At 60.3% G+C, this 23,109-nt stretch overlaps 7 protein-coding genes across 7 annotated transcripts; 3 read left to right on the forward strand and 4 right to left on the reverse strand.

Moving 5' to 3' along the window:
• Positions 1-199: 199 nt before the first annotated feature.
• On the reverse strand, positions 200-5,695 carry UV8b_05722 (DNA-directed RNA polymerase II subunit RPB1; the record flags this gene model as incomplete). The annotated part of the gene is made up of 3 exons (XM_043143219.1): positions 200-227; positions 307-5,213; positions 5,339-5,695. 3 exons carry the CDS (start codon positions 5,693-5,695, stop codon positions 200-202), a joined length of 5,292 nt encoding a protein of 1,763 aa, XP_042999152.1.
• Positions 5,696-6,602: 907 nt separating this feature from the next.
• UV8b_05723 (uncharacterized protein) lies at positions 6,603-8,082 on the reverse strand (the record flags this gene model as incomplete). Its single annotated transcript, XM_043143220.1, has 2 exons — positions 6,603-7,656; positions 7,724-8,082. 2 exons carry the CDS (start codon positions 8,080-8,082, stop codon positions 6,603-6,605), a joined length of 1,413 nt encoding a protein of 470 aa, XP_042999153.1.
• A 464-nt stretch (positions 8,083-8,546) lies between these two features.
• UV8b_05724 (uncharacterized protein) lies at positions 8,547-9,966 on the forward strand (the record flags this gene model as incomplete). The annotated part of the gene is made up of 8 exons (XM_043143221.1): positions 8,547-8,560; positions 8,649-8,738; positions 8,808-8,939; positions 9,034-9,078; positions 9,140-9,312; positions 9,383-9,471; positions 9,554-9,658; positions 9,739-9,966. 8 exons carry the CDS (start codon positions 8,547-8,549, stop codon positions 9,964-9,966), a joined length of 876 nt encoding a protein of 291 aa, XP_042999154.1.
• A 1,118-nt stretch (positions 9,967-11,084) lies between these two features.
• On the forward strand, positions 11,085-13,153 carry UV8b_05725 (uncharacterized protein; the record flags this gene model as incomplete). Its single annotated transcript, XM_043143222.1, has 2 exons — positions 11,085-11,218; positions 11,560-13,153. 2 exons carry the CDS (start codon positions 11,085-11,087, stop codon positions 13,151-13,153), a joined length of 1,728 nt encoding a protein of 575 aa, XP_042999155.1.
• Positions 13,154-13,749: 596 nt separating this feature from the next.
• On the reverse strand, positions 13,750-14,535 carry UV8b_05726 (uncharacterized protein; the record flags this gene model as incomplete). The annotated part of the gene is made up of 1 exon (XM_043143223.1): positions 13,750-14,535. The coding sequence occupies one exon, from the start codon at positions 14,533-14,535 to the stop codon at positions 13,750-13,752; it is 786 nt and encodes a 261-aa protein (XP_042999156.1).
• Positions 14,536-15,000: 465 nt separating this feature from the next.
• On the forward strand, positions 15,001-17,154 carry UV8b_05727 (uncharacterized protein; the record flags this gene model as incomplete). Its single annotated transcript, XM_043143224.1, has 2 exons — positions 15,001-16,083; positions 16,156-17,154. 2 exons carry the CDS (start codon positions 15,001-15,003, stop codon positions 17,152-17,154), a joined length of 2,082 nt encoding a protein of 693 aa, XP_042999157.1.
• Positions 17,155-17,921: 767 nt separating this feature from the next.
• On the reverse strand, positions 17,922-21,384 carry UV8b_05728 (uncharacterized protein; the record flags this gene model as incomplete). The annotated part of the gene is made up of 6 exons (XM_043143225.1): positions 17,922-18,025; positions 18,114-20,443; positions 20,519-20,747; positions 20,815-20,908; positions 20,969-21,114; positions 21,198-21,384. 6 exons carry the CDS (start codon positions 21,382-21,384, stop codon positions 17,922-17,924), a joined length of 3,090 nt encoding a protein of 1,029 aa, XP_042999158.1.
• Between the last annotated feature and the right edge of the window lie 1,725 nt (positions 21,385-23,109).

Genomic DNA, 23,109 nt, shown 5'->3' on the forward strand with positions numbered 1-23,109 from the left:
AAAACGAAAAAAAATTAAATAAAAAAATGCTGAGCATTCCCTTCATGGCTATTCGGCGGGGAAAGAGTATAAAACGGCGGTATCAGAAAAAACACACACACAAACACACACAAAACTATAGACACATGGTACGGTGCGGGGGACAGTTTTAAGAGCCTGCGGCTCGATATGCATAAATCAAGAAAACAAAAACAAAAAATCAATCGTTAGAGGGCGAGTTGGGGGAACTGCCACCGGGGTTAGATTTCGCCATCTTTACATCCCTCATTTACGGAGGGGGGTTTAAGAAAAAAAAGGCAGACGTACTATTGATTGCCCGAGTTGCCCGGACCAGGCGTCCGGGGAGAAAAGGCAGGCGAGGTGGGCGAGTAGCTGGGGCTCGTGGGACTTTGTTGGTTCCCAGGGCTTCTCTGGAAGCTTGGGCTGGTGGGCGAGTACGCCTCCGGTGACGTCGGCGACCACGAGGGAGACGCTGGAGAGTAAGAGGGAGAGGTGGCGCCGGCGCCGTGCAGGTTGGGCGAGGCCGGGCTGTAGTTGGGGCTGGCCGGCGAGTAGCTGGGCGAGGTGGGCGAGTTGAACTGCGCGGGCGAGGTGGGGGAGTAGTGCCGGGGAGACGTGGGCGACGTGGGCGAGTAGCTCGGCGACGTCGGGCTGTAGTTTGGGCTGGCAGGGCTGGTGGGCCGCAGCATGGGCGAGGTTGGCGAAAAGGACGGCGAGGAGGGGCTAAAGGACGGCGACGTGGCGTAGCGCCCGACGCCGCCGTCAAGGAGCGGCGACGACGGCGAGTAGCCGGCGTTGGGCGACGTGGGGGAGTAGCCGCCCATGGCGGCAAAGGGCGACGTGGGCGACGTGCTAAAGGGGCTGGCGGCCGCCGCGCCGCGCAGGTTGTACGGGCTCATGGAGCCGATGCCGCTGCCGAAGCCCGACGGCCCGCCGTACTCGGTGCCGAAGCCGGCGGGCGTCTCGGACCCCGCGCCCTGGATCGGGGAGAAGTTGCCGGCGGCCGGCGAGCTCATGCTCATGTAGCCCGAGTCGTTGGACATGGGGGACCCCGTGTCGTAGGGCGTCGCCGCCCCTTCGGCCTCGCCCTCCTTGACCGGCATGCCGGGCATGAGGCCCATGCGCGAGTTGTCCGAGATGACCGTCTCCAGCATCTTGGGGTCGAGGAAGACGTCAAAGTTGCCGGTGCCCATGGGCGCCAGCTGGCCCAGCATGACGTTTTCCGAGATGCCGCGGCAGTCGTCAAGCTCCCCGGTGGCCGCGGCCTCGAGGAGGATCTCGACCGTCTCCTCGAAGGAGCAGCGCATCAGGGCCCCCGTGTCGGCGCGGTTGATGCCGTGCCGGGTGACGGCCGAGATGCTGCCCCGGTACGTCATGACGTCGACGAGCAGGGCGATGTGGCGGTGGTTGACGTAGGAGCCGTCAAAGGCCAGCACGTTGGTCAGCTCCTTGACCAGCGCGGACCGCGCGGCCTCGATGCCAAAGACCTCGACAATCTGCCAGAGGTCGTTGGTGTAGGTGCGGGTGGGGTCCACGCCGTCGACGGCCAGGACGTCGCGGAGCGCCGAGCCCGACGTGTCCAGGTACCACTGCGTGCACCTGTCGTCGCCCTTGCGCGCGAGCTCGGACCCGTCCGAGTCGATCACCAGGCGCGTGCCCATGGTCAGAAAGGCCCGCTCGACGCCGGGCACGCCTCGGAGGGTCAGCGTGTCGAGCAGGTGGGCCTCGAGCCGCTTCAGCATGACGTCGTCCTCGATCCTCTTCTCGTCGTCGTCGTCCTTGTCGTTCTCGGCGCGGATGGTCCGGATGCGGATGACCTGCTCGTCCGCGTTGTTGTCGCTGAAGATGACGGCCAGGTCGTTGGGGTACTCCTCCTTGATGCGCTGGGCCACGTCGTCGATCCTGATCTCCTTGTCGAGGAGCTTCTGCCGGTCGAGGGTGATGCGGAGGAGCCACCGGGACTGCTGGTCCGTCGTGTCCTGGGCGTCGTCGGGGATCAGAAAGTACGACTCGACCATGTCGACGTCCTCGGCAATGTTGGTGCCCTGGATGTCCGGGTCGTAGTAGATCTCGGTGACGGACGTGATGGAGCGCAGGTTGGTGTACTCGACCATGCTCCGCAGCTTCTTGGCCTGCTCCTGCGTGCCCAGGTGCGTGTCGAGGTACACGGCCATGCTGGGCGTCTTGATGTCCTTGGCCAGGTTGAGGATCTCCTTGAGCCGGGGCACGCCGAGGGTGACGTTCTTGGACGAGACGCCGGCAAAGTGGAACGTGTTGAGCGTCATCTGCGTGGCGGGCTCGCCGATGGACTGCGCGGCGAGGACGCCGACCATCTCGCCGGGGCTGACAAAGGAGCGGTCCCAGCGGTTCTGCAGCTCGCCCAGCACGTGGTCAAAGGCCAGCCTGTTCAGGCGGTGGACCTTGACAATCTCCTTGAAGGCGAGCCGCGAGCGGATCAGCGCCTTGAACAGGATCGTGGCGTTGGTGTCGGCCTCGACCGAGATGGGGTCCTGGCCGCGGACAATCTTGATCTCGCCCAGCAGGCTCCGCACCCTGGGGATCACGTCGGTGGGGCGCAGGTTGCTGCGGTCCGTCGCGCGGACGTTGAAGACGCGCTTGGCGCTCTCGATGATGCGGCCGACGTTGAGGGGCAGCTGCATCATCTCCTCCCCCATCTTGCCGCGGTTGATGGCGCGGACGGTGCGGCGGTCGTCCAGCAGGGCGTCCCACTCGGCGTCGAGCAGGTCCATCGACTCCTTGTCGCCGGCCAGCTCGTTGCCGTACTCGTAGTCCTTCCTGAACCAGTCCGGGGGGTTGGCCAGGTCGAGCCGGTACTTGCTCTCGAACGCGGCGTCGGACATCTTGAGGGTGCCCAGCTTCTGCTTCTCGATGCACATGGCGTCCAGGCCGTCCTCGCCGTAGAGGAACTGGACAATGTCGCCGAGCGAGTTGCGCACCGTCCCGTCGTACCGCGCGCTCAGGTCCTCGAGCGCCTTGACCAGCCGCCGCTGGATGTAGCCCGTCTCGGCCGTCTTGACGGCCGTGTCGATGAGGCCCTCGCGACCGGCCATGGCGTGGAAGAAGAACTCGGTCGGCGTCAGGCCGCGCAGGTACGAGTTCTCGACGAAGCCGCGGGCCTCGGGCGAGTAGTCGTCCTTGGTGAAGTGCGGCAGCGTCCGGTATTTGAAGCCAAAGGGGATGCGCTTGCCCTCGACAATCTGCTGGCCGACCAGGGCCGTCATCTGGGAGATGTTGATGGACGAGCCCTTGGACCCGGAATCGGCCATGGTGACGGCGTTGTTGGAGTCCTTGAGGCTGTTCTGCGTCGTCGTGCCGGCCTGGTCGCGCGCCGAGTTGAGCGCCATCGAGACCTTGTTCTCAAACGTCGCCCGGACGTTCATGCCCGGGAGGGCCTCGAGCTCGTTGGCCGTGGCCTGGGCGGTCAGCCTCGCCACCTCGGCCTTTTGCGTGTCGATGTGGACCTGGACCTTTTCGATGGTCTGCTTGTCCGGGACGGTGTCGCCGATGCCGATGCTGTGGCCGTTGTTGAGCAGCCAGTACGTGACGACCTGCTGGACGCCGTTGAGGAAGGCCATGGCGCCCTCGGGGCCCAGCTCGTTGTAGCTCAGGTGCACGATGCCGCCGGCGGCCGAGCCAATGTTCTTCTTCTTCAAGAGGCCGTACAGCAGCTCCCCGCTCTGGATCAGGAGGCCCGTGTCCTTGAGCGGCATGTCGGCGTTGTCGCCGCCGCCGGCGGACTCGGGGGAGTGCAGGCTGATCTCCTTGGGGATGACCATGCTGAGGAGCTGCTTCCCGGTCCAGCGAGGGCGCGGCTTCAGGATGGCGGGCTGCGGGATGACGCCGTCCCAGTTGGGGACCCAGAGCATCATGTTCATGACCATGTCCTTGTCGATGAAGGTGTCCCGCCGGCACAGCTTGTACGCGCCGGCGAGCGAGTCCTGCACGATGCCCATCAGGGGGCCGTTCTTTTGCGGCGACACAATGTTGTTGGGCACGAGGCACAGCTCCTTGACCTCGGCGCGCGTCTCCTCGCTCTGGGGCACGTGCAGGTTCATCTCGTCTCCGTCAAAGTCGGCGTTGTAGGGCGACGTGACCGACAGGTTCAGGCGAAACGTCGAGTACGGCATGACGCGGACGCGGTGGCCCATCATGGACTCCTTGTGCAGCGAGGGCTGCCGGTTGAAGATGATGTAGTCGCCGTCCATCAGGTGCCGCTCCACCTTCCAGCCGTACTCGAGCGAGATCTGGGCGGCGCGCCGGTGGTGCCTCAGGTCGATGCGCGTGCCGTCGGCCCGGATGACGTACTTGGCACCCGGGTGCTCGTTGGGCCCGTTCTCGACCAGCTGGTGCAGCTTGCCAATGTTGTACGGCGTGACGGTTTCGGGGTACGTCAGCGTCCTGGCGATGCTGCGCGGCACGCCGACCTCGTGCAGCGACAGGTTCGCGTCGCCCGTGATGACGGTGCGGGCCGAGAAGTCGACCCGCTTCCCCATCAGGTTGCCCCTCAGCCGGCCTTCCTTGCCCTTTAACCGGGCCCGGATGGCCTTGACGGGACGGCCGCTCTTTTGCAGAGCGCGCGGCTGACCCGCAATGTCGTTGTCCATGTACGTCGCCACGTGGTACTGGAGCAGCTCCTCGAAATCCCGGGCAATGTGCTGGGGGGAGCCCTCCCGGATCGCCTGCTTCACGTTGCCGTTGGCGCGGATGATGTCGCCGAGCTTGTACGTCAAGTCGTCCTCGTTTCGCATGCCGGTGCCCGTGCCGTCCATGGAAATGCTGGGGCGGACCGGGGGAGGCGGCACGGGAAGCACCGTGAGGATCATCCACTCCGGGCGGGCGTAATCCGAGTTGAGGCCCATGTGGCGCAGATCCTCCTCGGAAATCCTTCTCAAGATGCCGTGAGCCATTTCGGGGGTGATGGGCACCGTCTCGCGTCGCTTCGGGCCGTCCTCTTGCGCGACGTCAAACGCGGCCTTGAGCTGCAGAGCGGCTTGCCGAACCTGCGGCTGCACGTTGCCGCAGCCGCCATGGTTGTTGACCACCGGTTTCATGCCGGGGGCGAAATCCTCATCATTCTTCTCGCTGCGATCCTCGTTCTCGCACCTTCGCTTCTTCTTGCAAACCGCCCAAACCCGATTGAAGCGAAGCTTGGCGTCTCGAGTGCTGATGGCTGTAACAAACTCGGGATCACTCTGGAAAGGAAAAAAGAAAAAAAAAAAGGAAGAAAAGAGAGAGTCATTTTCGTTAGCCAATCAGTCAAGTCAATGAAAGAAGAGGGATTGCAAAAAAATCCCATGGAGAATCAGGATAGACCAACAGTATCGGCCAGCACCTTGCTGCAGTTGTGGCAGACAATCTCCAGGATCTTCTTGACCTTCTTGATGAAACCAGGATGATACACAGGTTTGGCCAGCTCGATGTGACCAAAGTGGCCAGGACAGTCACTCATGGCCTGCGTACAGGTCTTGCACTTGAAACCACGATCGATGGAGCCCAGGAGGGGGTCGTTGAGACCGCCGTCGCGCGGCTTTGTGCGGCTTTCGTCCATCGTCTCGGGGTACAGAATGTGGCAAACGCTCATGTTTTTGATCTCTTCGGGGGACATTAAGCCAAACTGAATCTCCTCGACCGTTTTGAGCGGAGCGCTCGAGAAGGGAGGGTGGTAATTTGCCATGGCGGTTGATCGGATGACGAAGAGTTTTTATTTTTATTTTTTTCCTTTTCCTTTTTTCCCTTTCAAAGACAAGAGACAGCCCAGAAGTTGGGGTCAATGGAGATGCGGATTCTGACCGAGGCACGCGGCGAGGCAGTCGCGCGCAGAAAACAACGTTTGCAAGAATGGTCAGGCGAGAAAAAGTCGAGTAAAATGCACAGAAATGTCGGCGAAATGCCTGGATCGATGAGAAACTGCTGCTGTAAATGAAGGTCGGATGGCGCTCAAACGCAGCGCTCGCCCTGGCCTACGGCCCAGGAGACGCTCGAGATGTGGTCCTCCGTCGCCGCCACGTCGAAAAAAAAAAAAAAAAAAGTCGTACAAGTCGTTCAATTTCGTGTCGGAGCGGGAGTCCGTATCTAGGAGCACTTTCGGACGTGCTTCAGAGCGCCGCGCTCAATGTCCGGCGCGCGTGGTGATGGATTTGAACCGGAAGGCGAAGATTTTTACTCGTCGTGGTTGAGGCGAAAGGGAAGACGCTGGTCGAGGCGGCTGGCGGCTGGCACAAAGCACGCAGCCAGAGGGCACGGGCACTAAGCCTCTTTGGGCGTTGAAATTGCCCCTGCGCCGAACTTGTTGCCTGAGGCAACATGGCAGCGTTTGCGTAAGACGCGCAGTGGCCAATCAATCTCTTGGCCGGTGAGTCAAGCTGGTGCACTACGGGAGTTGCTTGGACAAGCAACAAAGTTGAACAAACCATCAGAGCAGAGCTGGTGGTTGGCCTATGAATCCTGGCTGCCCATTTTCTCTCAGACAGCGGTTCGCATCCTATGTCTGGTCTAAAGATATTCTTTAGCCCCGATGAATCGAAATCGCTCAATTTCATCAGGTAGGCGCACGTGACACCCATTCTACAGGTTTCTTGCGGCTATCTTTTCTTGTGACGCCCCCTTCCAGCAGCCCCCTTCTTCGCAGCCGCCGACTCTGCGGTTCCGTCCACGTCGCTGTGGCCCTCGCCGGGACTCCTGCGGCGCATGGTGCCCGTCGACACGGCCACAAACTCGTCCTCGCTGTCGCTCTCGCCCAGGTTGAAGAGAATGGGCAAGCGGAAGGTCTCGGCGTCGTCATCAAACTCGGACGGGCCCAGCGCGAGAACATCAACGTCCTCATCCTCGGCATCGAGGCGTCGCCGGTGTATTTCCTCTTGCGCGTAAATGTCGAATTCGTCCTCCCGTTCAATGTACTCGACATTCTCCTCCACCTCGGCAAAGTCCGGGGCCAGCGCCGACCACTTTTGCGGGCTCACCACGGACCATATGTATATTCGACCCGTCTCTAAGCCACAGGCGGCCAGGAGGGTCCTGGACGGGTGCCACTCGATCACTCCCTGCTCCTCCTTGGGGTCTTTGAGCATGCACACAAGACTGCCGTGGTTGCGCTCCCACACGTAGAGCTCGTGGTTGTTGTATGTCGACGCGGCGACGTATTCTCCCGTGGCGCTGAACGTGACGTGGTTCCAGGACAGCTTGTTGACGACGTCCTGGAACTTGTGCTCCAGCGGCAGCTGTATCGTGTCCAGATCCAGGTCGTCGACGGACAGGTTGGGCACGCGAAACGTGCGGATGATGCGATCTTGCGAGTTGACGAGCAGCTCCCGCCCGGATGCCGTGATTCGCAACGTGGTTATGATTCCGGAGCAAATCTTCTCCGAGTATATGATTTCGAGTGTTTTGGCGTCGATGATGTTGATCTTGCCCTTGCTGGTGCCGGCGATGATGTGGTCGCCGGTGCAGGTCCAGATGGCCGACGTCGTCTTCTCCTTGGCGTCTTCCTTTGCCTGCTTTTCTTTCAAGGCCGCATCGGCGTCGGCGCCGGCGCCAGGTCGCTTGGGGACCGAGGGTAGCATGTGTTTGACGTCGACGGGTTCGCCCATGTCGACCAAGACTGGTTGCTCGTCAAAGAGAGACGCGACAAACTGAAAACTGCAAAAGGGAGGAGGGTCAGCCCAACAAAAAAACCAACAAGACTCCATCAGGAAATGCGACGTACTGGTTCCATGGATGCAGCTCAGCCATGTACGCTGGCGCTCGAAAGCGCACCTCGCGCAGCCTCTTGCCATCCTCCAGGTCCCACAGGATGGCTTTCCAACCTTGGCAGGTCGAGAGCAGATATCGGCCACACCTTGACCAGCTCAGAAAGGTAATGTTTTTGCTGTGGCCCCTCAGCTTCCTGGCTACCCCCATGGTCTCCAGGTCCCACACAGCGATGGCGCCGTCGACCCGGCCAGAGGCCAGGTAGTCGCCTTTACGGTTGAACCGCAGCACCGTGGCATGGCCAGATCGAATCGTGTTTGTGATGCTTTGAGGGTAGTCCTGCAGCAGGTAGTCGTCAGACAGCAACAGGTTCATGGCCGCGACGTTGGGTGCCCAATCGGTGCGTTGCGACAAGTCGTCAGCAATGTCCGAATCACATTTGACGGGAAACAAATGGATGGCGCAGGATCAATGCATGGTCCCACCATGGCTGCGCGATCGTGAAATAATTTTGGCTCAAATGTTGCATGTCAGAGGGAGCCGAGAAGCTTGCTGCTATGCTGCCGCCGCCGCCGCCGCCAACGCCAAGTGGCGCCTTTTCAAGGGTCTGGTGCAAGAAGTGATGGGGCCCATTTGAAGTCTGCTGCCTGGGTGGCTTGGCACCTGCCGGAATACTCCGCTGGACAACAGGACAGTGGGGAACACCACGGTGTGGTTGGGGGGGCGTCGAGGTACGTATTCAACGCAACTTCTCCATCTCCAATGCCGTTGAAACCTTCCATCAAAGACCACATGGCCTGCAACTTTTGCATCCACTGGCAATCGTTGAGCGTGCCGCCATGGCAAACTCCAAGTATGGCTGCTATCGAGATCCCGCCTCCCCGGGACAAGAGAGGAGAAGCCTCGATCAGAGCTTCGGGGCTGATGCATGCATGATTCAGGTTCGAGTATGTTCGGAATTTCGAGCAGGCAGATTCTTTGCTCCCAAACACCTGGATAGTTGTCCGCATCGACGGGCGGGCCTTTACAAAGTAAGAGGCGCAACTACACACACACACACACAGCAGGCTCTGTCGACCTGCTCATGCAGTTATCCCTAGGATGTGCGCCAAGTACCGTTTCCAGAAACCCAACGATCGCCGGGCGCTGGATCTAATGAACACGGCCGCCAAAGCTGTGGTCACTGAGCTTTCCGATACGATTATCGCATACGGCGTGAGCGATGAATATAGGTGGGTTTTTCCTTTGCTTTGCCCTCCCTTTGCTTGCCTTTTTGTCTTATTTTCTTGCTTCAGATTCGGGTCTGCTAACCTGTTGCTGGTGCAGTTTTGTGTTCCATAAATCGAGCAATTTGTTTGAGCGGCGGGCGAGGTGAGTGACGGGGCCGACATTGGTGACGCTGGCCGTTGCAAGGTTTTAACCCGCACCGCAGCAAGCTCGTCAGCACCGTGGTGTCGACATTTACGGCCAACTATGTTTACTCGTGGTCGACGTACTTTCCAGATGCGCCGCTTTCGCCCCCTCTGCCGACGTTTGATGGCCGGGCCGTGTGCTATCCAACCGTGCAGAACCTGCGAGACTACCTGAGCTGGCGGCAGGTGGACTGTAAGTTGAGGCTTGTTCACATGTCGGATGTCGACTGGCCTTTTGGAGCCGAGGCGGCTAATGGATTTAGGCCATATAAACAACCTGTATAACACAACTTTTTGGTCGCTTATCCAGCTTGGAGGGCTTGATAATAAGGATGCGGAGCGGACGCTTGCCGTACGTCTCGGGCGCCGCTCGCCACGCGACCCCCTTACTGTTTGTTGTCTGTTTGTTTGTTCCCACTCTGACAAGCCGCTAGGGAAGCCTGGCAGCCGACAAGAACGAGATTTTGTTTTCAAGATTCCACATCAACTACAACAATGAGCCCGAGATTTACAAGAAAGGAAGCGTCGTTTTCCGACATGTGGGACTAGCCCATGCGTTTGTTTTTCCCGTTCTGTTTGGGCGCCTTTTGTGGCTAACAAGCCACCACCACACCCACAGTACGAGCTCGTCGATCCCAACGGCCACACGGTGGACACGGACACGGACGCGGACGGGCTGGCGGAGCCCATACAGCAGCAGTCCAAGAGTCGAGCGGAAAAGGACAGGAAGAAGAGGGCCAAGGCCAGAGTGGTGGTCGAGCACATGGACATGATCAAGGACGATTTCTGGGACAGGCGGCCGTGGATCCTGTCCAACAAGCCCGGCAAGGTGCCCAAAGAGGCGTGAGACGAAGCACGAGACGAAGCACGAGACGAAGCAAGAGGCAAAGCATGAGACGAAGCACGAGACGAAGCACGAGACGAAGCACGAGACGAAGCATGAGGCAAAGCATGAGACGAAGCATGAGGCAAAGCATGAGGCAAAGCATGAGGCCTGGAGGCAGACACCAGCAGACACCAGCAGACACCAGCAGACACCAGGCAGAAACGGGCAGGCGAGGACAACCAGACACCTCGACGGAGGGCAAAGAGCGGCCTTGGCACCGGCATTCGCCGGAAGGGAAGAGTGCATGTTGCACGTTTGCGAGCGGGGCGGGATTGTCACAAGCCGCATGTCGCCGCAATGTGACAGGCAAAGGGGGCAAAGGGAGGGTGATGAGCAAGCGGATAAGTGCTTCTCCGTACAGTAGGGCCACAGTACCTGCGATGAAGACGGCGTATTGGCCAGGTTACGCCTCGCGATTACTAGGGGTGCTGACTGGAGAGTGGCGGCGGGCATCATTGCTCACTGCTACGTACAAATTTAGGACAATTTAGTTGCCTTGGGTCTGGTAGGCTGCGGACGGTCTCGCACTGCGCGCGATGTAACGGGATAGTCAGCGTCGCCAACCTCAGCCGCCGATCCGGGCGAGCCAAGGGCCGCTCCTTCAGCGACTAGGGGGCGCCAGCTGCAGCTGCTGTTGGACCAAATCCGAGCCGCGGGCCCGCGAGGACCCCAGCATGACCATAAAATCCGCCCCCACCCCGCCTGCGACACGCTCTAGTTTTGCTTACTGAGCAGGGCAGGTGAGCAAGCTTGATGTTGAAGCCTGCTAGAAGCCTGCTAGCTCCAGTCGAAAGCCAGCCAGTCGAATCCAGCCAGTCAGACAGTCAGCCAGTCAGACAGTCAGCCAGTCAGACAGCCAGCCGTTCGCCGTTTACCGTTTACCGTTTTACCGTTCACCAGTCATCGTTCACCTTTCACCTTTCACCATTCACTTACTTCCCCCCATTCACCCCCCATTGGCAGCCAGGCATCTTGTCCTGCACATCATCGTCAACCTTTTCATCCGTCAAAACCACAGACAGCCCCTATTCGCGAGACGCCAGTCCAGGGCATCGCCAGTCAGCTATTAGGCAGACCACATGATGGCCGCTCTGGTATTGCCCACCAGGCTAGCGCCGCTGGACTACGACATGTCCAAGCGCCTTGCTCCGCATCCGACGGAGCGCAAGAAGCGGTGGGCCACCAAGGTCAAGACTGGGTGCGCCACTTGCAGGTTCGTGGACCGCGACCCCGTCCCGTCGTGTTGCTGTGTTGCTGTGTGCTGTGTTGCTGTGTTGCTGTGTTGCTGTGTTGCTGTGTTGCTGTGTTGCTGTGTTGCTGTGTTGCTGTGTTGCTGTGTTGCTGTGTTGCTGTGTTGCTGTGTTGCTGTGTTGCTGTGTTGCTGTGTTGCTGTGTTGCTGTGTTGCTGTGTTGCTGTCGCCTTGCCGTCATGTTGCTACGAGCAAGAGGAAGAGAGGAAGAAGAGGAAGACGGACAGGCGCAAAATAAGAAGAAAAGGAAGACGGCGAGGCACAAGAGAAGAAGATCCACCAGTCTAACAGTGTCACAATGCAGAGCCCGCAGGGTCAAATGCGACGAGGCCAAGCCCAACTGCAGGCGATGCCTGTCGGTAGGACGCGCATGCGGCGGCTACACGGCCCCGCTGGTGCCGTCGAAAAAGACACCGTCGCCGACCCCGCCGGCGACGCCGACGACGACGACGACGCCGACGTCGACCTGGTCGGTCCTCCAGCCGAGCGGGCTGCCCGTCCTGCCCGTCTACGCGCACTCGAGCCCCGAGGAGGAGCAAATGTTCCACCTGCTGTGCACCGAAGCCGCCCTCAAGGTCGCCGGCGACTTTGACCGCGGATTCTGGTCCGTCGACGTGCCCAGGGCGACGCAGACGTACCCGGCCATCTGGCACGCCAGCGCCTCCCTCGCCGCCGTGTACAAGCGCGTCCAGCATCAGGGCAGCAGCCCCGAGGCGGTGCAGCTCTACAAGTTCTCCCTCGACCAGTACAACAAGTCGATCAAGGCGCTCGTGTCCATCGACCCCCAGCACGCCGAGCTGAGCTACGAGGACCAGGAGACGCTGCTCCTCGCCAGCGTCCTCTTCACCAGCATCTGCATCCTCCAGTGCGACCAGGAGACGTCCAAGGTGCACATTGACAACGGCATCCAGCTGTTCAACAAGTGGCGCTTCTGGGAGCACGCCGCCAACGCCGCCGCCGCCGGCACCGCCACCACCACCTCCATCACGACCGCCGCCGCCGCCGCCGGCAGGTCGACCAAGGCGACGACCCAGCTGTCCACCGCCGACTCGCTCGTCGCCCTCTTCACCCGCTTCGAGCTGCAGTCCTCCCTGGCCACCCCGCCCAAGCCGTACTGGCAGACCGTCAGCTTCGACAAGCGCCACGCCGTCGGCAGCGCCTTCTCCTCGGCCACCGACGCCTACTACGAGCAGCAGCAGCTCTTCAACAACCTCATCAAGGTGTACCGCACCGACGTCGTCGACCGCATCATGGGCAAGCCCGGCCCCAGCCCGGACAGGCGCCTGCCCTTCCGCTACCAGTACCGCCGCTGGAAGAGCCGGTTCCAGGGCCTGCGCGACGTGGACCAGAGGGCCCGGCTCATCCTGCAGATGTACTCGTACGCCATCGAGATCATCCTCTACGTGGACCCCGCCGAGGCCGAGCTGGGCTGGGACCGCTACACCTACGCCTTCTGGCGCATCTTTGCCCTCGGCAAGGCCCTCTTTGACCAGGAGACGAACCCGGCCGCCAGGGACGACGGCGCCGTCACCCTGTTTTCCTTTTCCCCCGTCTCGTGCCACCCCTTCCTGGGCATCGGCACCCTGTGCAGGGACGGCGCGCTGCGCCGCCGCTCCGCCGACCTGCTGAGGCGCTGGCCCCTGCGGGACGGCATGGTCAACTACAAGATTGCCGCCGCCAACCTGCAGGCCATCATGACGTACGAGGAGTCGCACGCCAACCAGCCGGACCCGTGCCAGGACTGCGTCGACACCCCGCAGACGCACGTGTGCGGCGACCACCGCGTCATCTACCGCGAAGTGGAGCACATTGGCGACGGGGAGGGACGGCTCGCCATGACGACGGTGGGCGACGTCAAGCATGGCCGACCGGGAAAGTCTGTCGCGGTGACGTGGTGATGTTGTTTTTGTCTGTTGTTGTTGTAATTGTTGTTTGTTTTTTGCAGTAGCCTGCCAACGGACGGGGAAGCACGTTGAATGGACGTTGGATTGGGCGGAGCCAAAAAGTTGATGGAATTCGAGCGTGATACACTGGATTTTAACGATATGGACGACGGTTATAAGCGATGGAGGCGAGTGTGGACGACGATGTGGGCGATGAAGGCGAGTGTGGACGACGATATGGGCGATGAAGGCGAGTCTGGACGACGACTATGGGCAATCGATGCGATTCTGGACGCCGATCCTGGGCGGGTATCAAGGCGAGTCGGGCTGGAGAAACTACAGGGCTCCAGAGGCCTCCACAACATTGTATATAGTGTATCTAATGCCGACAGACTGGTTGTGAATGGTCCAAACAATTGTAGTGTATCTAATGCCGACAGACTGGTTGTGAATGGTCCAAACAATTGTAGTGTATCTAATGCCGACAGACTGGTTGTGAATGGTCCAAACAATCGTCTCCTGCTGCGCGTACAAGAAGCCTCTCCCGCCAGCTGACCCCAAACGCCGTGCTATGCCCAATGAAGAAGAGAATAAAGATAAATCGACCTCGCTCAGGCCCGATCCCCAATCAAGCGGCAGGCCTCTGCTTTATTCTGCGCCCGCTTGGCCTCCCGCCTGGCCCTCCTCTCTTGCTTCCTGCGCGCCCGGTCGGCCTCTTGCTCCCCCAGCCCCAGCTTCTCGTCCGTCCTGGCTTTGCGCTGCTCCTCTAGCCTTTCGTGCCGCCTGCTGGCCCTTGCCTCCCGCCGAGCCGCTTTCAGCAGGGCCTTTTCCTCCTCTGAACTCATCCTCGCCGCTTTCAGCAGGGTCTTTTCCTCCTTGGACCTCCTCCGAGCCGCCTTTAGCTGATCCTTTTCCTCCTTTGAACTCATCCTCGCCGCTTTCAGCATGGTCTTTTCCTCCTTGGACCTCCTCCGAGCCGCTTTCAGCAGGGCTTTTTCCTCCTTGGACCTCCTCCTCGCCTCGGTCGCTTCGCCAGCGGTCGCAGTCGCGGGGCTCGCTCCCGGCAGCGCGGTGCCCTCGAGGAAGCCGCCGCGCACAAACGACGCGTAGAGCGAGTACTTGCCCAGCGAGCCCCTGTCGACGGCGTTGAGCTTGCCCGTCGTGACGGTCTGCGTGACCCCGCCCTCCTTGCTGGTCTGCAGCCCCTTGAGCTGTTCGTCAAAGGCGTTCATCCACCACTGGTCGCTGGTGAAGTGGGCGGTGGTGCCCAGGCCCTTGGTGTTGTCTTTGCGGTTGAGGAGGAGAGGCTTGGCGAGGCCGATGGAGTCGTCCGTCTGGTGGAGGGAGTGGCCTTTGCCTCGCCAGCCCTGCGAGGTCAGGAGGGCGCAGGCGTCCATGACGAGGTGGGAGGGAGACGGTCGAGCGTGGTCGAGGCTGCAGAGGTTTGAAGCGCCCCGGCGCGAGAAATTTGAGATGGGAGATTGGAGATTTGAGATTTGCCGGTGGGGGCCGCTTCCTTATCGGATAAGCCGCATCGTCTCTTATCGGCTGGGAGCGGGAAGGTTGCAGGCAGTCTCACCAAGTAGCAGTGATGCAACGACACGGATGCACCCAAGCCGTTTGATTCCATGCTGTTTGCTTTTCCAATGGGTGTCGGCCCATATCGGGATGCGTTTTGCTCCATCCGCCGTCTGCTCCATCGCTCAGCCGTCTCCGCCTGCCGTTTCCGGCCGGAAATGACGACGGTCAAGCCACAGCGTCGACGCCGCCACTGCATGACGCAATGTGCTTAAGCTGGCCAGACCTTGCTGCCGTTGCTCGAGCTCGCAATCTTTCACACCCCGAGCCTTTTACCACCAGACATGGCTCCTCTATGCGCAGACCCTCGCCAGGTCGTCATCGCCCTCGACCGGGACAGACGAGCGGCATTGCTCGGGCTGGTTGAAGAAATCACTGCCTTTATGACGCTGGAGCTGATGAACCCGACCGACGACGGTGACGACGGTGACGACGGCAACGACGGCAACGACGGCAACGACGGCAACGACGGCAACGACGGCAACGACAGCAATGCTGACGGCAGCGGTCAAAAACACCAGTTGACAACGACGACGACGACGGCGGCGGCGGCTGGCACCCTCCCCTTCAGTCCAACCCCAGCTCCCGCGCCAGACTCGCTCGCACTCCCCCCAACCGACAAGTTGGCCGACGATATCCAGGAAGCCGCCGTGATACACATGCAGGACTGGAAAAACGACTTCCTTCCAAAGCTCCGAGAGCTGCTAGAGGTGCACGACACTGCCGAAATCGAGGCCCAACGCCAAGCTCGTCGGGACGCCATGGACAAGCAGCAGCTCGATACCCCCGACCCAGGCGAGCTCCTCGTCAGCCCCGGCGGCATCCAGGTCGACCAGTCCGAGGACGTGCCCTCCCTCGCGCAGCTCCATCACCCCATCCCCACGACACTCGCCGCCGTCCCCTGCCAAGACAGGAGGGAGGCGCTCAGCTGCGTCCTGCTGCTGCTGCTCTCCACCGGCAAGTACTCGGCCCACTCGCGAATCCTGATGCTGTACCTCGCCTCGGCGCTGCAAGTCCCGCAGACCTTTGTCGACGCCCAAGAGGCGGAGATTGCGCAGTCGCTCATCGAGTCCTCCGCCGCGGACGCGGACCCGGACAAGAAGGCGGCCATGTCGGCCGAGGCAGAAGCCGAGAAGCGCCGGCAGCAGAACCAGTCGAGCCGCTTCTGGAAGGTCGGTCTGGCGTCGGTGGCCGGCGCCGCCATCATCGGCGTCACGGGGGGGCTGGCCGCGCCGCTCGTGGCGGGAGCGCTTGGCGGCATCATGGGCGGCGTGGGACTCGGCGGCGTGGCCGGCTTTTTGGGAATCTTTTGGGCGAACGGGGCTCTCGTGGGCGCTCTCTTTGGGGCGTACGGGGCCAAAATGACGGCGAGTCTTGACCCACGGATGATGTTTTCAATGGCGGAGAAAAGCGCGTAGCCCACTGACACATGCGTCTAGGGCGAGCTCATGGACAAATACGCCAAAGAGGTCGAAGACTTTAAGTTCATCCCCCTCGAATCGGAGCCCGCGGCAGCGGCGTCGACGTCGGTCGAGAAGCATGCAGCGCAGCGCCGCCTCCGCGTCACCATTGGCATCAACGGCTGGCTCAACTCGGAAGACGACGTCGCCAGGCCGTGGCGCGTGCTCGACTCGTCGTCCGAAGTCTTTGCCCTCCGGTACGAGATGAAGACGCTCCTCGGCCTCGGCACGGCCCTGCAGGACCTCGTCTCGTCCTTTGCCTGGAAGACGCTCAAGGCCGAGGTCATCAAGCGCACCGTGCTGGCGACCCTCTGGGCCGCCCTGTGGCCCATGCAGCTCCTCGCCGCCGCCTCGAGCGTCGACAACCCGTTCAGCCGGGCCAGCAACCGCTCCCAAAAGGCGGGCCGCCTGCTCGCCGACGCCCTCGTCAACAAGGTCCAGGGCGAGCGGCCAGTCACCCTCGTCGGCTACTCGCTCGGCGCCCTGGCCATCCACGCCTGCCTCGAGTCGCTGGCCCAGCGCCGCGCGTTTGGCCTCGTCGACGCCGTCGTCCTGATTGGCACGCCGGCCCCCTCCGACGCCGCCCACTGGCGAGCCCTGCGGCCCGTCGTCTCCGGGCCCATCTTCAACGTCTACTCCGAGAACGACATGGTCCTCGGCTTCGTGTACCGCATGCACAGCCTCGCCCTCGGCGTGGCCGGCCTCCAGGCCATCCGGGGCGTCCGCGGCATCCGCAACGTCAACCTCAGCCAGCGCGTAAGCGGGCACCTGCGCTACCCGTCTCTGACGGGCGAGATCCTCCGCCGATGCGGCTTCGAAAACGTCCGTGCGGGGACCGAGATTGAAAAGGACGACCTCATCAGGATGAAGGACGAGCATGCCGAGGCCAGTGCCGAAGCCAGTGCCGAGGCCGGAGCCGAGACCAGTGCTGACAGCAGGGGTGAAGAGGGCCAAGAGGGAACCCAAAATCACAAGTAGCATGTCTTGCACGGAAAGAGACAAGTCTGAGCACGCAAATGCATATTTTACCGCGGCATGGTAACCCGTCACGTCCATGTAGCTGAAACATCACACACCAATGCAATGATGTCGGGGCACAAACAATCGTGTCAATTAAAGCCTAGCAGTGAGGAGACTCATTCGTCGCCTTGTTCGAATTTCTCGCTACAAATCAGTCGCATACTGGGAGGGAAAAGAGAAGAAAAAAAAAAAAAAAGAACCCAGATCACCCGGCTGTGGTGGATCGGCTACATCAGAAGCCGGCAATTCCCCATTCAAGCGACCGACACGGCAGACGTGATCAGATATTGTCCACCTCTTACCTTGGCGCTAGCATGTTCTTGCCAGAAAATAAAAAGTTAACAGAGATCAAGACGTAGGGGAATATAGTTTTCAAAGGTACATGACCGAGATGGCTCGCTCACTTACACACATGAACGTGTGTGTCCCGTGGTATCATAGCAGGGGGGAATTTTGGGGGACAAAAAAAAGGATAAACAAAGAAAAAAAATATTAGGGCAAGACTTTGCTTAAAAATACAGTAAAAGCACCAGGTGCTGGCTTTGGATGTATCAACGGGATGACAAGGGCATCGGCACGCGACATCGGTGGATAGACGGACGAATGCGCTGGCCGGTTGGGAGTTTTCGATAGTGAACGGTTGTTTAACGCGACGAGGACGTTTTGGCTGGCTGTAAGTGGAAAAAAGACAGACAGGATGGTCGTCACTTGACAACTAATCGTCTCTAAGACCGGCTTGTCATGGCGTGCAGCGACCCGTTTCCCGTGTCCATATCACCGGTCAATTCGGCCACGCGGGCCTTGATGCGAGCGACGCGTGATTCGATGGCTACCGCACGGCATAAGCAGATGCGAGGTATGGGAGGGAGAAAGGGGACGAGAAACAGAACAAAGGGGGCGGGGGTTTGAAAACTCACTCTCCTCTACGCTGGCATCATCATCGTCGCATGCAGCCTTGTGGAGCCGCGGCATTTCCTCGCGCTGACGAGTTGACGCTCTTTGGGCAGCGTTTTTGCGGATTTGGGCCCATCGGTCTTGGACGCCGGGACCGGCGCTTTGGTTCAGTTTCTCCTTTTCAATAGGTTCCGGAAACCTGGGTTCCTTGCCGCCCTCTGGGGAAGAGACGGGACTCGGCGCGGCAGGCCTCGGGGTAGCATCCTGCTCTTCTTCTTGGGGAACCAAGGCAGGTTGCTCGACCAGCGGCCCTTGGTCGAATCGTGCAAATTCTTCATCGACGTCGGCGGCATCGTCGGCATACGATTGACCACCTACCGGAGGGTCGTAGGTGGGCTGCACAATTGTGCTGGAATGGTCTTCCAAAATGGGCTCTGCCGACGCAGCCGTCGTTACTTGTTCCGGCAAGGGAGAGGCGACGGGGGCGACGTGTTTCGGACTGGATGGCACTTGACGCTGGACAGGCTCGTCCGTCGCGGATGCATTGTTCTGCATCATGCTGGACAATTGGGCGGCAGCATTCTCTGGAATCTTGGACGAGCGGTTTTTCCGCCTCAGCAGATTGAGCAATCCCTTCTTGTCCTTGGCTGGAGCCGCGTCTTGCTGCTTCGTCGCACCGGGAGCGGAATCAGTCGATTGTGTCTGGGCAGCGGTGCTTGTCAGGCCAGCCCCGTTGCTCGTTGCATCCGCGGCTGCGACGTCCCTTTCATCCCCTGCTTGGTGCTCTGCCGGCTGACCATCTGCTGGCGTCTTCTTTTCGGGGCCCATCGGTTGCTGCTGCTGCTGCTGCTGCTGCTGCTGCTCCTGCGACTCCTGCAGAGGCTTTGAACCGCGAGCGACAGGCAGTGTGGCTGGGACGGACTCGTCCTTGGCAGGCACCACGGGCCTGTCGCGGTCGCCAGCGTGGCCGTTTTCGCGGGCGACGCCGTTTCCATTCATGTGCTCCGACGTGGGCGAGTAGGGCACCGCGAGACCTCGTCCGGCATTGCTGTTGGCCATGTAGGCATCCTTGATGGTGCCCTTGTCGTACTTGCTGACCCATTTCAAGGCCGACGAAGCTTCCCCGACAATCTGGGGCTGCAGCGTGAGGACGCTGGTCGTCTTCTCCGCCGCCGAGTCGTCGGTGCGGCCGCGGCGCGTCTGCGAGGAGACGTCGTGCTGCTCGCTTTCCTTGACGGCCGCACGCATCTGCGCGGCCTTGGCCTGGATTCTGGCGTGGGTGTCGGGCCCGACGCTGGCCTTGGTGCTTGCAGAATTCGCGGCGCCCTTGTCACCGCGGTCCAAGATGTGCTTGCCCACCGACTTGCGGCGTCCCATGCTTCTGCCTCTCCGAGTCCAGCTGAAAAGCCCCTTCTTCTCCGCAATGTAGGCGCCGCCGTCCTGCTCTGGCGCGGATCCCGCAATCATCTCCTCCATGACCAGCCAATGGCCACCGCCCACCCTCGTCTCGATAATGGCGCATCGGCCAAAGGCAGACTTGCGGCTGGACGTCTCCTCCGGGCCCAGACTGTTCATCCAGACCCACCAAAAGGCGTTGTCGAGGTCCAGGACGGTGATGCTGGCAAGCTCGCCAGGCTGGAGGTTCGCCGGGTTGGACTCGAGCCGGGGACGGTGAGACTGCGAGCTCTGCTGCCGGACCTGCGTCTCGATCGGCGGCAGGACCTTGTCGGGGGGCAGGAGCAGGTTTGACGGATTTTGCCCTTCGTCAACGAAGCCCGACGACAGAAAATCGGCCCACGAGGGAGTGGATGGGCGGCCCAGGTCCGTGGCAGATGCGGCTGTGGACCTCAATGACTGCACGTGCTTTTCCTGAACAGGGACCCTGCTGCCTTCGGCTTGGACTTCTTCCTCCACAGTCTCGGCGAAGCCGATATCCTGGAATCGGGACCAGGAGGCGTCTCGCAGGCTGGTCGAGTGCTTGATGCTCGAGGCCTGCGACTCGTTGGTGGCGGAGATGGCTCTCAGGACGCGGAGACACTCCTCCGTCAATGCCTGCACAGGGTCTTCATGCTCGGAAAACTCCTGCAGCACGGGGTCCGAGTCGCGGTACTGGAAGTGGCCGGCTCGGCGGAGCAAGGCGAACGGAGTTGGCGAGACCGAGTCTACGAGCATGACGATCTTGTTCGTCCTCGACATGAGCTTCGCCGCCGCGCCGCCGCTTCCGGGCGGGTACTCTGTTTCGTTGAGCAGCTTCTCCAGCGATCTGGGGAGCATCGTGATGCCCGTGAGACCTTCTTCGGGGCTCAGCGACCGCAGATAGGCAAAAAACAAGTGCGTCGTCGCGTCAGCGGCTCTAGCCCACGGCTTGTTAGCAAACTGTTTTGAAAGGCGGAGCACCACCTTCCAAGCCGCCCCCGGGATTACTCACTTCTTCCACGACCTGTAGCCCCCGTCAAACCCGGTGCCCGTATCTTTGTGCTCGAATGCCCACCAAGCTGCCAAGCGTGGGAGCAGCCGACCGCCAAAGCCGTTGGTCTTGCCGTGAGCAGCTATGGCAGCTACGAGCTCGAAAAAGTCAAATATGATGCGCTGGCGAGAGCCGCTGTCGACACTGAGCGGTATGAATGTCTTGAACGAGTCTCTGGCCATGTGAGAATCTGTCGCCATTTGATCAGTTTGATGCAAGCTGGCCGCGGTCCCCCCCCTTCGAGCAGCGTCACCTACCCTCTTCACCAATCTTGAATAGCTCGTAGGCATCCCAGCCCACTACACCGCCGGCAACTCGACCCCAGCACCATTTGACAACACCCGATATTACCTAGCCACGGACCCGTTAGCTCTGGCGTTTCGGCACCTGCAGCAGCCAGGCTCTACTCACCATTGGCTCCGTCATGCGCAGCTCTTGGCTTAACGCGCCTCCCTTCAACCCGTAGCCATCGTCGAAGAAATGCCTGATAAAGGTGCGAACCGCGCTGGGATCGGATGTTGGCCGATAAGGCAGCAGGAGAAATGGAATGTCGAGGCCTGGGGAGGTTCCGGGACAAAATTAGCCATATTGTCCCAAACAAGGCGCAGTTCGGGACGAATACGCCCAAGGGTGAACTCACCTCTGGCCTTGAGCTCCGCGGTGCAAAAATGCAACAGCTCGTGGATTTCTTCAGGCTCCACCGACTGGCGCGCGTAGGCATCGTCCCATTTCGGCTGTTGCGGGAGCGAGTTTGTCAGATCTTGCAAGGCATTCTTCTTCTTTCTCAAAGGGTCGCGAGCCTTGAGGCGTGACAGAAATCCATGCATCCTGAGCCAACTGATTTCTTCGGGCAGCGGTCTAAAATCGTTGGTAGCAAGACTATCGATATGCCGCCAGGAACGTCGTTCTTTGAGCAGGTGTAGAGCTTGGGCCCATACAAACGAGCAACGAAAGGGGGGGGGGGAGTTGGTGAAGCCCAAGTGGGAGACCAGACATTCGTTTCGGGCTTCGCACCCCTTGCTGCCCAGCCCACTGTGGGTGTCCACTGACGGAGACTGGCTGGTGAAACAGACGGCTGATGGTAGTATTGGTGTAATGTTCAAGCCGATTTGCGACGTCCCAAGTGGTGATGCGGGGGACCCAAAGGGAAGGGAGAGACCAAGGGTCGGGGCGTGGCCAGTGCTCAGAAGCAGCAGAGGCAAGAGAGTCGCAAAGATGGGGAAAAGACAAAGTAAAAGGGAGGGGAAATGGGGGGGGAGGAAGGAAGGAGAGAAGGAGCGTAAAGCTCACGGTGGAGCGGCAGCAGGCACGAGGGTAAAAAGAGGGTAAAAAGAGGGAAAGAAAAAAGAGATCCGAAAAAAGGAAAAAAAAAACGAGCCGAAGGGAAGACGGACGATGCGATTAGCATGCATGCTCGGTTTGCAGCGCACAAGGTCGTGCTGTTTGGCGCTATCATGACATAAGCTGGACAACGGACAACAGTGTACAGAGAAAGGGGGAGGGGAAGGCGGTTAGGGTGCCCAGGGGTTCAGGGGCCACGAGTCTTGAGACAGGGGTTGAGGCAGTCCCGTCCTCGGATTGGGCCGCTGGCCCGGGGATGCAAGAAAGTATTGAAATTAGGTACCCAAGTGCAGCCTATTGAGTGCCCAGGTACCCGGTACGCCAGCACCGGGGTCGAGCTAAGGGGCTGAAGTTGTAGGCGGGTACGCGAAGAGGTACGGAGTAACTCCGCACCGGCGCGAAATTGCTCATCCTTGTGCAACTCGCTACGATTTCGTTGGCCAGGGGGGGAGATGCGGGGCAGGATAAACCATGGGCTTCGTAGCACAACGACGGGAGGATGGACAAAGTTTGTCCAGGCACAGTTTCCGTGCGAGCTTCCGCATGATACGTCCGTGGAGGCTGCCGTGGGGCTGCCGTGGGCCTTCTCTGGAAGGGCTTGGAGGAAGTGAAAAAACACAAAAAAAAAAAAGAAGCTGCATATCCGGAGGGGTTGTCTGCCAGCAAGAAGGGCTGAGTTGGCGGGTGCCAGGATGGGTAAAGGACGGTAAAGGACCGTGCTCGGATGGGAGCGCCTCGCACCTGCCTCTATCTGCCTGCCTGCACCTGCCTCTATCTGCCTGCCTGCACCTGCCAGCCTTTGATTGGCTCATTGCTGCGGTTGTTGGGGTCTGGCGCGGCAATGCCTTCATCCTGACCTTTTTTTTTTTTTTTTTTCTTTATCGACATTTTATAAAGGCAGGCCCACTGGTTGCAGTTTGAATCTCGATAAATCTGCTTGCCTGCAGTCGCGGGCATCCGAGTGTCAGCCAAGTGTCACGTACTGGCTATCGGAACCTTTCTCATGCCCAGCAGGACCTGGGATCTAATCATCAAAAAATCGTCCATCTGGCCGACTGGCTCGGTCCTTGCTCGAATGGGATTCTCTTGCAAGAATCGATGGACTCGTCACAGTCTCGCGGTTGACGCAAACGTCGCATCATGGTTGGAATTTGGGAAATACTAGCAATCGCCACTGAGCTCGTTACATCCGGCATTGGTCTCGGTTCTTC

The sequence above is a fragment of the Ustilaginoidea virens genome, chromosome 4 (assembly GCF_000687475.1).
Source record: "Ustilaginoidea virens chromosome 4, complete sequence".
Classification (NCBI taxonomy): Eukaryota; Fungi; Ascomycota; class Sordariomycetes; order Hypocreales; family Clavicipitaceae; genus Ustilaginoidea; species Ustilaginoidea virens.